The 15,140-nt window shown below is 41.7% G+C and overlaps 1 protein-coding gene across 1 annotated transcript in view; it reads left to right on the top strand.

Annotated features, from left to right (window-relative positions):
• Window positions 1-9,220, top strand: part of gpr4 (G protein-coupled receptor 4) — a 35,866-nt gene extending 26,646 nt beyond the window's left edge. Inside the window, exons 2-4 of the mRNA XM_029518202.1 lie at window positions 3,851-4,574; window positions 5,372-5,636; window positions 6,156-9,220. Of these exons, the coding sequence (XP_029374062.1) occupies window positions 4,446-4,574; window positions 5,372-5,636; window positions 6,156-6,877 (1,116 nt within the window). The 5' untranslated portion in view covers window positions 3,851-4,445 and the 3' untranslated portion in view covers window positions 6,878-9,220. The remainder of the gene's footprint in view (window positions 1-3,850; window positions 4,575-5,371; window positions 5,637-6,155) is intronic.
• The last annotated feature ends 5,920 nt before the right edge of the window (window positions 9,221-15,140 follow it).

The raw sequence follows: 15,140 nt of genomic DNA, 5'->3' as shown, positions 1-15,140 counted from the left end.
ACCTGACCTGCCTTCTGCCCCTGACCACGTTTCCTCATCTCTGCCCTGGTAACCTGACCTGCCTTCTGCCCCTGGCCACTGTTGTACACTAGTAGGAGTAATTTGGAGATTGGCAATTAATATCAATGATTATGAAACTGGTAAATCCGAGCACTGGCTGTAATAAGTCCAGCAATTGTCACAATTATAGCCACAATAATCGCAAACGACGGTTTAACATATAACAGCATTTATTCACAGCAATAATTAATCAAAATAACATCACTCTGGATAAATGGCTGTTATTGTTTGATTATTCAATGACACACATCAGCTACTAATCTACAACAGATAACACATGTAATAAGAATGGGATAGTAATATGATAGCCTTAGCGATGGTGATAGCTATAGCGGTAACAATAGTAAGATCATATGCAGCAACACTAATAAACAGCGATAGCAATGACAATCACAACAGCAACCGCAATGGCACCAGTCTATCTATGGATTTTGGGGTGTGTGTGTGTGCGTGTAGGAGGAGGGAGAAGGAATGTGTGAGCGTGTGGGAGTGTGTGTGAGCAGTAAAGATGGCTGGGGAGTCACATGAGTGACGTCTGCAATGGCCAAAATGGCGACAGAATGATGTCGGTTACACAGTCGTCGGAGCCAAGATGGCGACGGGGTGATGTCGATCACGCACCCGTCGGAACCATGATGATGGCTGGTCGCCGCATGTGAATGTGTGTGAGGGGCGGAAAAGGAAAGAGAAATAGGTCGTTGATTGTTGATTGTTACGGAGTTCACGGGTCAGGTATTGGTACTTTAACTAGTGATTTAGTGCAATCATTGACACATGACGGACAACACGAGATCTGTAGCACCAATCGCTTTTGCAATTTATGGGATTTAGGGGAAAAAAAACAAAGCAAACAGATAATCTGAATCCCCAAATAAACACAAGACACGGTAAAACAAATTGCAATGCACACTATTTTAATTGTCTCTGCCCAGACCTGAAGCTTCTTACATTGGTTGCTCTGCTCCTCCAGAGGAGGAAGTTAAAGAGAGAGAGGGTTCCGTTCCGAGTGTCCGCAACGTGTTCTTCATTTCGGTTGAGCAGTCCGTGTTATCCTCAGATAACGGCGACTTGATGAGTCCACGGTCCACGCTGAGTTTTAGGAAGAGAAAACAAACAAAAAGGAAAACACCGCAGTCTATGCTCGTCCCACGAGTTGAAGACTGTGACCCAGGATTTTGTGGTGTCATAATCCAAATGTTTGGTGTTGCTCCCTTTGGCATTAAGACGAAAAAGCGAAGATGGAGAGCCACGAAGTGTCTTTATTACCTGTGTGACGTCACCGGGGACTCCTGCTGAGGGCGCAGGCGTCTAGCCAATGTCCTCCAGTTCAAACTCAGAACCACACCCTAGGAGTGGATCCTGGGGTCGTGGCGCCATTTTCAAACAGGCGGACAACTCTGGCTCAGGCTTCAGGAGGGACATGTAGGCCTCTCTATTGTTCTTTTTAGAGCATGTGGGAGGCGATCCCAAAACGCCGTCTCTGCCCTGGTAACTTGACCTGCCTTTCATCCTTGACTGTAAGTTCTGCCCGTGTGTCTCCCGGCTCAGGTCACTCTGGTTCTCTGGGGAGGAGTTGCTCGCTACCTCTTTCGAGACTGTGTTCTTGCTTGTCATTCCAGAGATCTGGGTTCACATCCCGACAGGAATGAAAAGTGAGCTCTGAACATGAAGAAAATTCTTGTCGATAGTTACTCAGTTGTTGCGCGTATTTAAATAAAGACTTTTTTATATTTACGCTCCTGCCGTTGTGCTGCTCTTGGGTCCTGCCAAACCTGTGACAGCTAACGCATAAATGGAAAAAAAAAAAAGCACTTTTGCAGATATTTGTCAATTTATCTCTAAGGGCTTTGAAACTTGCTACAGAGCCAGTTACTGTTGTGGAATGCTTACAGTACTTGCAAGCCTTTCTGGGGAGGTGTTGGATCGATCATCGGCTGGTAACCTCCTGTGGTGGTGACAACAGAGTACAGCAGAAATATGGTCAAGCTGCAGTTCATCTTATCAACATGGGTGTTTCCCCCAACAAAGACTTATGTGACAAGGTCGCTGTAGGAATGACCTCACTTGGGCCTCATGTGTTTGTGCTTGTGCATGTGATTGTAGCACTGGGTCAGCTCAATCTAATATCGCTGTTCCACACCAGTGACTCTCACATTATCACTGACTGAAGCTGTTTCCTTCACAAATCTCTATTTGTTGTGTGATGACAGACTCCTCTGACGCCTCTTCCTTGGACTTTCAACCAGGAAGTCAAGACAAATCTATCTTGCCTACTGTTTAGAGAATCAGAATTAGCCAATATTTGTTTTAGTCATAAGGTCAACATATGATCCAGTCCAACCAGTTAATGACATAGATCATGGACTGTGAGATCAGGCCAATAATTTCTGTCCTTCATGCTTCACGCTTTTAACTGCATCATGTGCCATAATTTAGCTGATCTGTTGGAGGTTGATTCCTGGCAGTCTGCACCATTCGATTTCCGTGAGATGTTTAGTGTGTACTTCAGGATGTAGTACTAAACTAAAGGAAGGTGTTTCCCAGCGCTTGAGAACATATTTCAGTAAAGGGATTGAAAACATATGTAGACTCGTATCAGCCGTATGCAAATAACCAAAGCAGTCCAAGATGTATAAACAAGCTGAACTCGGAGTGGAAAGTGATATATTGAGGAGTGAAACGGAAACTGAGCTCCCGCCCTGTAATCTCTCTGTATCTTTCCACATGTACATTCAGGTCATGTTTACATGAAAGTTTACCTAATGTTTATCATATGTCCTGGACTCCCAGCTTGCACTCTTTGAAAGGTTTTTTGTGTCTGATTGTTTGGCCAGCATGTTCTGTTCTCACTGCCTCTTTCTTCCATCCCTCTGTCACTCCATCAACTGATATGTTTTCTTTCACACATTTTCAGGGATGTTTGAGGCAGCAGAATTCAACATAGCAGAAAATGGTTTGTATGTGTTGCGGGTGTGTTCAAGTCAGGCAGTTGTGTTTTCACCACAAGAGATTCCTTTCACTTCAAATAACGAAACCAGATGCAGTGTATCTCCAAGTCTTATGACAGGAGATTGTGGTCTATTAAAAGGGTATGTGGATTAGAGGCAGAGCTCATCAAATAATTCCTTGGAAATGAACCTGAAACACAAAGTGTGGTGTAAGGACAGCTCTGACAAGCCAAACACAGTAAAGTGAGGACATAGTGCATTCTTCGTGGATTTTCTGTTTCTGTTCCTTCATTCTTGACTGGTAGGACCATTATGTGTCACAGAATATTATTCAAATTCTAAGATATAGAAATTCTTCCTTAAGAAATTCCACAGATATCAAGTCAATAAGTCTATAAAATGGTTTACAAAACAATGATTTGAATGATTCAGCTCTGATGTGGAGCTGGAACAAATTTAGTGTATTGTATGGCACATTGTATGTCAAATCAACTCAAATTTGATCTATGTAGTGCCATGACAGAGGTCATTCAAACACTTTACACATTGGGGGACCCAACAATTTCCATCATGACCAAGTACAGAACCAGACTCGGGGGGTGGGGGGTGGAGAGAGAATCAAGACCATGAGCACAGTAAAATGCAAGCAAAATGTACAGATGTAATTAATTCAGTGCTTTCTTTGAGAAGTCGTGCATTATATGACAGAAGTGTAAGGCTGCCAGTATTTTTGGTAACTTCACTAACTGATGTAAACAATGATAACGGAGCAATTTTTTTCCGTTGCCTTATTTGTACAGTAATTATAAAGAATTCTCTCTCTCTGTCTCTCTCTCTTACAGATGTCAAAGAGTTCGGGCTAAACTGATGAACAAAGCGCTCTGTACAGTAATTCCCAGCTTTTACTGTGAACTTCCTAGAAGAGCTGTGTGTGTTATCAGGGCCCTGAGACACACTTCCACAAAGATACACACACTGATGTTCGGCCTCTCCCACCCACAGTGGACCTGGCAGGCCTTTAAAACTCTAAAAGATTGATGAGGTCCTGTGCAGGTGCAGGAGGCCTGGCACAGTGTTGATAAGGTAGCATTCATTTCAACAGATTTTATCCTTCCTTTCTTTCATAAGGAGGCACTCAGGGGCTTTAAAGTGTGAAAGGGGATCATGACACATCAAGGTCCTTGATCAAGGAGGACAAGCACTTTGACAAACAGGGACAATGACATGCCCAGGAAATGATAGTTGTGTCTGTGCCAGTCTTTCCGTCTTGCACTGGAGTATGGTAGCTGAGCATGCGGCCAGAGTTGCCATGTCACTGTCTAACATCTGGAGCGCCAATATAATGAAGCTACAGGGAGACATGCAGAGCTGAGAGCTGCTGAACACACATTCCACACCTGCACACACAATCGCACACTCAGTGTTCCACGCAGGACAATGTGCAACATCTCGTTCTGTGATGTGGACAGTAAGGTGGACCAGTTCTTCCAGCCGACTCTGTACATCATAGTCATCGTTCTGGGGCTGCCCACTAACTGCATGGCCCTCTGGGCTGCCTACATGCAGGTGAGGAGGACACACACACAACACACTCACACATATCGAAATATTGCTCCCAAAACCATGGTATCAATCACAGTCAGAATGGGCGTGTAGGTACTGAGATAAAGAGAAATTATGAACATTATCTGATTTATCTGTGTCATTGTGGTAAACAAACAGGACTGCACCTCTGTTATCAGAGGTGGCTTGTATTATATAAGTAACATGTCCGATCACTTCCACTATTTCGCACAGACTATCAGTTTACTTTGGAGTGATTGACATGGACTTTCCATTTAAGCAAGATCCCTGGCTTAGATTTCCACAAATGTCGGGTGGTATTTTGACATTAGCCTTTTGTGTAGCTTCCATCTCAGCCTTGGTGCCACATTTCAAAATTTCTACATGAAATTTGTTCTGATGAAAAAACGCTGATTCAGCAATGTAAGCTTGCTGTTCATGTACTGTGGATGTCTTGCAAAACTATGTAATGCGTAATATCAAAAATGTATAAAACTGCGCTGGTATCTGGACTACAATTTCTTTCTTTTTAATTTAAAACCCTCTGTTGTGGTCACACGTGTCCTTGCCGTTCTTTGTTTTTTAGCCATAGCAATTTCTGAGTATGAAGCACTAAAGAAAAAAATCCAAACATAGAGAAACTACAGGAACACACAGAACGTTTATACTGACGCCATCCATTTTCTCCTCTAACTTCAAATCTTTATCCAACGGCCTTCCCTAAATCCTCAACTTTCCTCTCTTGCTTCCTCCCTTCGTCTCTCGTTCCGTCACCGAATTCATCACTCTCTGCCCTCAAGGTGCGCCAACGCAATGAGCTAGGCATCTACCTGATCAACCTGTCGGTGGCTGACCTCCTCTACATTGCCACTCTTCCTCTGTGGATCGACTACTTCCTCCAGCACGATGACTGGATCCACGGTCAGGGGAGCTGCAAGCTGTTTGGGTTCATCTTCTACACTAATATCTACGTCAGCATCGCCTTCCTCTGCTGTATATCGCTTGACAGGTACCTGGCCGTGGCATATCCTCTGCGCTTTGCCAAGGTCCGACGGATCAAAACAGGTGTGTAGGACCTACGTGCTCGAAATGTGACAAAGAACTGGTTTGATTTATTTTTAAAAAAATTAAACAATTGGGAGAAAGGGTGACTAACTTTTCAACAATTGCAGTGCTGTAAAATCAGACATCCTGTTTTTACATGATTGAGAAATTGGGTTTGATTTACACATGCTATTTCAAAAACTGGGGGAAGCCCACTTTGTCATATCTGCCAAATCTGAACAGGAAAGTCTGTGTCAAAGGAAGTTTCTATATTAACTACAAAAACAAGGATGCCTGCTAAAGTCTTTAGTTTTTCCAAAATCTATTGATGTGTGCCTTGAGCCCAGACTAACATTTCTGGAAACACAAAATAAGAACCCATTTCATAAAGTAAACTTATACTATCTTATAGGTTTAGTTTTTTTTTGTTTTTTTTATATATATAATAGTTATAATAGTTAATAGTTAATAGTATTTTCAGAGGCTGAAGGCATGAAAGTCACCATTAACTTGAGCATTTCTCTGTCATCTCTCCTGCAGCTGTTTTGGTTAGTGCCATGGTGTGGATTATTGAGATCGTAGCCAACTCTGCTCCTCTCTTCCACGACGAGCTCTTCCAGGATCGGTTCAACCACACTTTCTGCTTTGAGAAGTATCCCATGCAGGACTGGGTGGCAGGGATGAACCTGTATAGGACATTTCTGGGCTTCCTCGCTCCCTGGACAGCTATGCTGGTTGGCTACCGTGGGATCCTGGCAGCGGTTCGCTGCAATGTCTCAACAGAACGTCAAGAGAAGGCCAAAATTCAGCGGTTGGCTTTGAGTTTGATCCTGATTGTTTTGCTCTGCTTTGGACCGTATCACATCCTCCTCCTGGTACGGAGTGTCATGTTTCTCAGGAAGCCATGTGACTGTAGCTCCGAGGAGAGCTTGTTTGCAGCCTATCACGTATCGCTTGCTCTGACCAGCCTCAACTGTGTTGCTGACCCCATTCTGTACTGTTTCGTCAATGAGGGGGCTCGCCACGATGTTGGTCGAGCCCTCTCAGCATTACTGTCTGTGGCCTGCAGCAAGAGCTCCTCTTCCTTACCATCACACGCTGACATACTGAATGCTGGCTCAGTGACCATGGAAACACCACTATCCACAAAGAAGCAGCCTTGTGTTTATGCTGAGGGAGGCAAGACAAGCAGTTACAAGACAGAGCTGGTGGCTCTGAAGGAAGAGTGTCTGCAGATGACCATACTCAGTGTTAGGAAGTAACTTTTGTCTGGAATATCCAGTAGTAGCTACAAACTGGTCAGGTCTGTGGATGGAGGAAGCTCCTGGTGTGTTTGATTTCCTCTGCCCTGATGGGCTGAAATTGGATACGCTCATGGCTGCACTAAAAGCTTCCACTCAATGGCACTTTAATAAATCAGAAGAGGCTGGTGAAGTACACAAGACATGTAGTGGTAGCCATGGGAGCATGGGTTGAAGTGCTCACCAGGTATGAGTGGTCATGTGCACATTCACCAGACCTTGGTGGGACAGGTGCTGAATACAGAAAAATGTGTGTGTACAGTACAGTATACAGTACATTAAATGCACACACAGCAGAGATGCTTCCACAACAGAAGAGGACATAGTTGGAAAAAGAAAATGGTGAAAGTTTATTCGTTCTTTACAACCACAGAGGTAAAACTGTACAGTTAGGCCTGAGGTCGACAGCTGAAGACAGTTCATCTTGTAAACCATGAGGACATACGATATCTCAGATCAGCTGAGCTTGACAGTAACCGTTTCGTTTTTCAGATTTTCACTACTTTACTACTGCTAGCTTCTGCGCAGCTGAAATGCATGCCAATTCCGTCATTTTAATGTGCTATGTAACCATTAAACGCAGCCAGCTAAGGCTGTCGAGGATTTAGACAGGAGATTCTAACATATTCTCATGCAGTGTTGGACCAGGAGAAGTTTTTGTTTGCTGCTACTGCTGCTATATGAAACATCAGGGGCTCATCAGAGTTCTTAGGACCTTGGCCTCTGTGCACTATGATTGTCTGTACCAAATTTCATGCCAACTTCTCCAACAGATGTTTAGCTAGTTTGCTCTGGACAAAGTCTTGGAGGGTTAGGGTTACAGATCAGCTGACTGCCCTTCATCCACGTTCCTGGTTTGGCTAAGAAGGCAACATAACTTGGATATTTGTACAATTTACCTGTGGAGTCTGACTGCTTGGACGGCAACTAGACACAGGTGGGGGGATCATTTAGATCAAGGTTTGAAACCTAGATGTGCCACTTTGGAAGAAGAAAGAGTCATGTATACATGTACGTATATATAGAGAGATTGTAAATGGCAGGGCAATGATGATTTTGATGATCCTAGGAAAGGTCTGGAAAGGTTTTTGAATTTTTGACAAATGATGAAGTACCTCAGCTCATAAAACTGTGACAGAAAGGAGGCTTCGTATAGAAGTGTCTGTCTTCTTTGACATTTTTTTTCCCTTTCCCTTTCTGCTGAAAAACTCAAAAAGAACTTTATCTAAATTGTCATTCACAATAGTTCAGTTGGAAAGTCGGCCCTGGCCATTAAAAAATTGAAGGCGTTTCCTCACTTGCTTTAATAAAAATGTCAATATTCCTCCTGGATATAAGTGATATTGATGGTTCGTAACATTGTTTAGAAAGCAAATTAAGAAATATAGCTCTCCAATGACAAAAGAGTGCTGAAGAAATGTGAACATACTTGACCGGACATTAATTTAAAACTATTCCTGAGGTCGAGACTCTGGAATAGCCATAAGGATATTGGCAGCATTCGAAACAGCATTGTAACATCTGTTGTTTTTAGCAATTAATTTTTTCCTAACATCGCATATTAAAAATGTACTGCAAGGATGTTTTTTTATGTGTGTGAAAATGATGGTTCCTAGTGTCATACATAACATTTTAACCACCAACACAGATATACAGAAAATAGTCGAAATCTGGAAAGAGGAAGAAATCTTCAAAAAACAAAACAAAACAAAAACCTGCATATATTTTCAATGATTTAAAATTACATTGACATGACTAACCATCATTTTCCTGGTGGGCAGTTTGCCTTCACAACGAATTCAACACAAATCCTGGTCACTTTTTGTTGAATTGTACTTTTTTAAACAGTTGGGATCCAAAATGTAATGGCAGCTTCTACACACACAAAATATTCAAAGTTACTCAGAGGCACAGTCAACCCTTAAAATCAACTTTGTAGTTAACAGCTTGGCCTTTAAAATCTAACCCTTGTCATTTCCAGTGGAGGAAGCATTGAAGCAATTGCAATCACATTTCCACAAATCATCTGTTTACATTATAAGGATGCCCTGCGGTTTTTTCAGGCTTAAAGCACTGACATGCTGACCCTTCTGATGTGCAGTATTATGGCTCATATCTCTGGGCCATCCTAATGATTTCATAGCGACAGAGAGGTGTCTGTGCTCCACTTTCACTTTCTATTTCATTTACTATTACTGTAGAAGAATGAGAAATTCTCTGGGATTCATTTTTAGTGATCCCATTTTTTTAAAATATTGTCTTTGCATAAAAGCATTCATGTGTTCAATGCAAATATTCTTTTGATTTGGCTGTTTTTGTTTTTTACTTTTTTTTTTTTTTTTTGGACACTTGGCCCTAAAAATTATTCTGTGTAGATCTGGTGTAGAGCTCTCCATCCACATGTCTGTCTCAGAGAGGAGGTACCAGGCTTCATTATGTTTGTAGCTGACTGACAAAGACAGTGATAAATAAATTATGTATATGAAAATTTGGGTCCTCTGGGTTTGTTTACTGAGAACACAGCATGTAGGCAGCAACAGGATGTGGAAACCTTTTAAATGGAAATTCACTCATTCATTCGCTATTATTTCTTCTTTTTCTTTGTACCAAGGGGATTTTCCTTTTTGTTTTCTTCCATCTTTCGAGCGGCATTGATAACAATTTGAAAACCAAGATGCATAAAATTAGTTCTAGGAATGCAGCAACATCTTTATCAATCGAACAAGTTCAAAACAAATTCTGAGTTGAACAACTCTTTAACTTTATGAAGGTAGATGGCCATAATTTTTTTTATTTCTTTTGGGCTTTTTGTGTCATTCTTTCGACAATAAGTGGCAAAGAGACCAACAGGACGTTGAGAGAGATGCTACTATAACATAGCATGTGCGCTAACCACTGAAACACCTGTACTACTGGCCGTTTATTTTTATTTTTTTTTTAATTGTACAGTAGGCAAAGGTGCTACATATATACTGCGAAAAGAATTAAAATGCTAAATCCACAAGGAAATAAATGGAGCACAGGTTCAGTTCAGTCAATAGGCTGAGTGCTTTTTTAACTTTGTGATGTAAGAATGAAATCCACAGGGCGTTCACATCTACTGTACCATCCATTCCTTCTCATTCTTCTTTTTTGGTGGTTTTTGACTTGACTATCATTCCCTCGACATCAAGTTGTCGTTCTGTCACTGAGCTAGCAACCACAACGCAAGAAAAATACTGTTGGGTGTCAGGAGGCCATAACATCACTGTATCAGGCTGAAGCTCTGCTCCTATTCTGCTCATTTCAGCACTGACTTACCACCATTTACATTAACCAGTATATTTTACTAGTCCACTTTCTTTAGTTGGTCTGGCTTAACTCAAAACAGCCAGGTCAGACGAGATGGCTTGTTCTTACTAGAACTCCAGAGAGACACACGTTGAAATGTATAATTATCTCACAGTCCTTTCCTTCGTGAAATAAATAATTCCATAATCACATGCCACGAAAATCACAACCGTATGCAGAAATTTGTCAAAAGTCTTCCAGACAGTCTGATGTGAGTTCTTTTCCCCGTCCAATATCACCATTCAGAACACTGACAACTGATTTCTCCAAAGTAATGCCAATTAATTTAAAATATATACTGCAAAATAAGTGATCGCATAAATACTTACCTACTGACATTATTCACCAGAGGTGCAGCCAATTGAGCAAATGAAATGGGAGACTACCTGAGTGCAGTGAACGTGTAGCAAGTGATATAGGAAAGACACATGTGTCTGACAGGTTCAGCCACTGCTTAATCAGTATTCCTGGCTACAAATACAGCACAAAGGCAAAAAAAAAAAAAAAACCCATTCCATCTAAATCAGGGAAAACCTTATTGGAAAGTACACGTCAGCCGATGGATGCAAAATTATATTCCAAGTCAGTGAACATCCTCTGGACTTTTTTTTAAAATCCATAATTAAGAAATTGAACAAATATGGCAGATGTGAAAGCCTCCCACCCTCACAAACCGAGTGACTAGTCCTCGAAGGCTTTGAAAGGTAGAAGATCAAATTAATGCAGCAAAATATCAAGCAGAGAGACGAGCTCAAATAACGGACAACATATGCTGAACTCAAAGATAGGCTACAGGTCTTTACTGACCCAAGGTTTAGCCCATAGGCACTCACTAGGCAAAAGGTTGCCTCAAAAAATAAATAAATTAATGAATTAATGAATTAATAACAAAAAAAGGGTTTGCCACGATCAGAAACTACACAGAGAATAATGCTGGAACTCTGCCAAGGAGGGACAAAGATAGCCTGTTGTTGAATGAGCACCAACAAACACACTAAACGCTACAGGACAGGGAGACATTTTGACACATGTGAGACTCATGAAGGGAGGAGCAGGTAATCTCATAGGAGGGAGGAAAGTTACAGGACCTTGAACAAGACAAAAGGTAAGTGAACAAAAATAAAACCAGAACTTAGCTGGCCTTACTGGATCTGACAAACACACGCAAACCCTGGAGGACAATCTGATTCAGTCTTCATGGGAACTGTGACTCTGGGAGTTACTTTCCAGGAAGACAATTATTCAGAGCATGCAATGAAAATTACATGGAAATGGTTTAAATATAACAAGGTTGATGTTCTGGAGAGACGGAGTCAAAGTCTATCACTCATCCACCTGAGAATTCAAGGCGAGACTTAAAAAGGGGCTTTCGTGACATCCTGACAGTGTGTGCACTTTTGTAAGATCAAATGGTGTAAAATTGCAGTGCCCAGACTTGAAGAGGGCACAATTTTGAGCAATTTCTTATTTTATATATATATTTTTTTTATTTGCATTACTTTGTCAAATACTTTGTAAATCTACTTTCACTAAACATGAAAGAGTTTTTTGCAATTTTTTGGCAAAAAGACAAACTGTATTGACTGTGAATCTATTTTTAAAATCACTAAAAAGGGAAAACATGCAAGAAGTGAATACCTCACGTGAACACTGTATCAGAGGATGCAAAGCAATAAATAATAAATACAATATGATACATTACAATACGATTGGTACGTAAGGACATCACACCACTTTATTTTGGTAGCAGGGGCTAAAAATATTTTTGCATCCAAGAAGCACTCAAAATTAGTCGCACAATGTGAGGCTACAAATACAATACAACCAACAAAACAACCAACAAACATGGAACACATTATGACAAACATATCCACTGGGTAGGACTTCACTTTAGCACCAGGATAGGTCAGGACAGGATCAGTCTATTGCACTTTTTTGAGAATTTTGGGACACTAAAGCACCGCATGTGGGGCACCAGTTTGTATTCTCCATGTAGAACACGCAAAGGTTCAGGAGATTGCCTGGGCCAATAATCTCAGAACAAATTTTAATTTGTTTTTTGGACAGGCAACGAAAATCCAAAGCATATTCACATATGCAGACACAGGGGGCGAACTTAAACAAATGACTCTGAAGAACTCTGCATTTTCCTGCAGCACTGCAGGTATCCTCTGGTAACAGGTCATTGCACGGACCAACGGAGAAAGCAGGTTTGGGATGCTGCCAACAGAAAGTCACCATCTTTCATGAGACTCCCTGACCTAATGAATGACCTGGACACAGAGCGGGATCCGTGCATATGTGCCTATGTGTATGTGTGTGTGTTTGTGCGTCTCTGTGTGTACACTGTGTATCTTTGACACCGTGTGGTGTGTGCTTTCCAATGTTACCCCACATATCAGAAGGAACCCTATAGTTACGACCTCTCCTAATGGGGGTGGAAAAATTCACACTGTGTTATATGAGACAGGATAGGGTGTGTGTACGTACGTGTGTGTGTGTGTGTGGGGGGGGGGGGGACACTGTCTTTGTGTTTCTGTGTCTAATAGTGTGTTTCACTATGTGTGTGATAGAAAAAGTGGACAGAAGGTATATACACCTTGATGTTCTGGTGAATGTCTAGGACCCAGTCTTATAACTGAGGGAACATTGTCTCTTGCCCTCTATGCTTCAGTGGTCACCTCTGCTCCAGGTCTATATATAGCAGCTCACTAGAGGCCATTACAAAGCGCCGTAAAGAGTGATTTATTATAAGGTAAGGATACAGAAACACCTCCCGGTAAAAAGGAATGGCTGTGCTGTTATTTTCATGAGATTTTATGATTTATTTCTGTTGTGGGTGAAGCAGATACGCCCCAGTTTTCTGTCTAGGTTTCTGTGTGGGTCTAGGCTAAATAGGACCCTGGAGCAGAGTCACACAGTGAGACACTGACCGAGGTGAGAAGGTCTTTGACGCAGTTTGGGTGAAATAATGACTGCAGAACAGGGACATCCAGGGAAGGCATGGGCGCTGTTAGCTCCTCGACAGGGGTCGATGGCAGCACCTGGACCAAGAACACAGAGAGATCATGGTAAGACTAGCACGACAAACAGTAGGAGAGGAGGAGAAACCCTCGCACAGGATTAAAGGAGAGTGTGACCAGTAGATATTTCAGACCATATGACGATGAGTGGATTAAAAACCAAGAAATAAATGCAAAAGGCGATTAAGGTGATGGGAAACAATGAGTAAAATTATCAGGCGTTTATTGAAGGTGTGAATTTGATGCTTTCTTTGCAATTGAGAAAAGTGTACTGGATGTGACTGCTGGTTGGACAAAACTACACATCTGAAAATAATGATTTGGAGATTCTGTTGCCTAGCAAGAATTCATGATTTGCTATTTTCTGACATTTCACTGTCATTACTTTGACAAACCAATATTTCAGATATAACTATGTTCCATCAGTATATTGGTACCGATCTGGTCGTCAGTCCATCACAGGGCCATCCAAAAGAGCAGTATTCATAAATCTTCTTAATTTTAAAGAAATTGTCATTGCATCACAATCTTTGTTGTTCAAATGTTTCAAAATTAGGTTGTTCATAGAGATATTTGGAACAAAACAAATTATTCAAGCCTCAAGAATTTAAACTTTAACTTTTTGGGGTGTTTCAGCCCACTTACTTTACAGACAAAAAATAAATCATCAAACCCAACAATGTGTTACTTATATATTCTTATATACTTCCACCATCATTACAAATCTAATTCTGCATAGTGGATTTATTCCTCCTGCAACAGTGACCAGCATGACCCAGAATCCAATCTTTAGATGTATTTTATAATCCAATTAGTAATTCAATAATTTTTATTTCCATCCTGGCAGAGGAAGAAGTTCGTCAGACCCTGAATTCAGTTTTCACGTGACGTCACGCTATGGTGGGAACGCCCCCCTGGAGGGCAAAAGACGCTACTTCCTCTCCCTGTCCGATGCCTGCCAGAAACCTTTTTTTTTTTTTTTAAACTAATCGACGTGGAGACTAGCCTGGCTTGTGCTTTAACAGAATCCCGTCTGAGAAAGAAAACCCGGAGAGCAGGAGATTGTGGATAGGCTAGGCTGGCCAAACGTCCTCTTTTCCCCGGACATGGCCACTTTCTATGTCCCGGCTGGGGTGTGTGCCCCCCCCCTCCAGTTGTCTTTGTTTAGCTTAGCGTGTGTGACGTAATCCCGGAGAGGCTGACCTGTGGGCGGATCTCCAAAACTCACAACAAGAAAGCAGCAGACGCCGGCGGTGCAGCTGAAGCGTTCAAGATGCAGAAGCGCCAATGCACATTCACAGATTAAAATCCCAGTTTACCGACCAGGTCGGGACATATGGGAGGCTGAGTGCTGGTACATATGTGTCTGTGTCCAATAAAGGTGCTGGGGACCTCACAGTTCATATGGAAACACAGAAGCAACAATATTTCTATCACTATTTTATTCCAGAGATTTTACATATATATATATAGAGGCATACTAAAGCATGTTCAGTTGCACTGAGAAGCCTATCTGAATTTCTGTCTTTAAGAAAAATTATTTTGTATCATAACAAAATATTCTATCCATACATAAGGAATCTTTGAGTAAACTGCGACTATCATTTAAGTAGGCTATCTTGTGGCCGGGCCGAGTGCCCTCTTTTTTTGGAAATCAAAATATGGTCGCCCTAGGATATGTGCTTATGAGTGCCTCCGTCCCTGGGGAGGGCAAAGAATGGCGACCATCGAAGTACACACGTCTTTGCAGTGCATATTTCATCAAAGGTAAGGTTTGTGCACAGCTGCTAGTAAAGCGTAGAGTATGGCACATACATGTGAACACACTTCCCCCAAACCTGCCATACAGGGGCAGGGGCCAAATCACACCA

Source organism: Echeneis naucrates, chromosome 13 (assembly GCF_900963305.1).
Source record: "Echeneis naucrates chromosome 13, fEcheNa1.1, whole genome shotgun sequence".
NCBI classification, from domain to species: domain Eukaryota; kingdom Metazoa; phylum Chordata; class Actinopteri; order Carangiformes; family Echeneidae; genus Echeneis; species Echeneis naucrates.
This window is presented reverse-complemented; position numbering and strand designations above follow the sequence as displayed.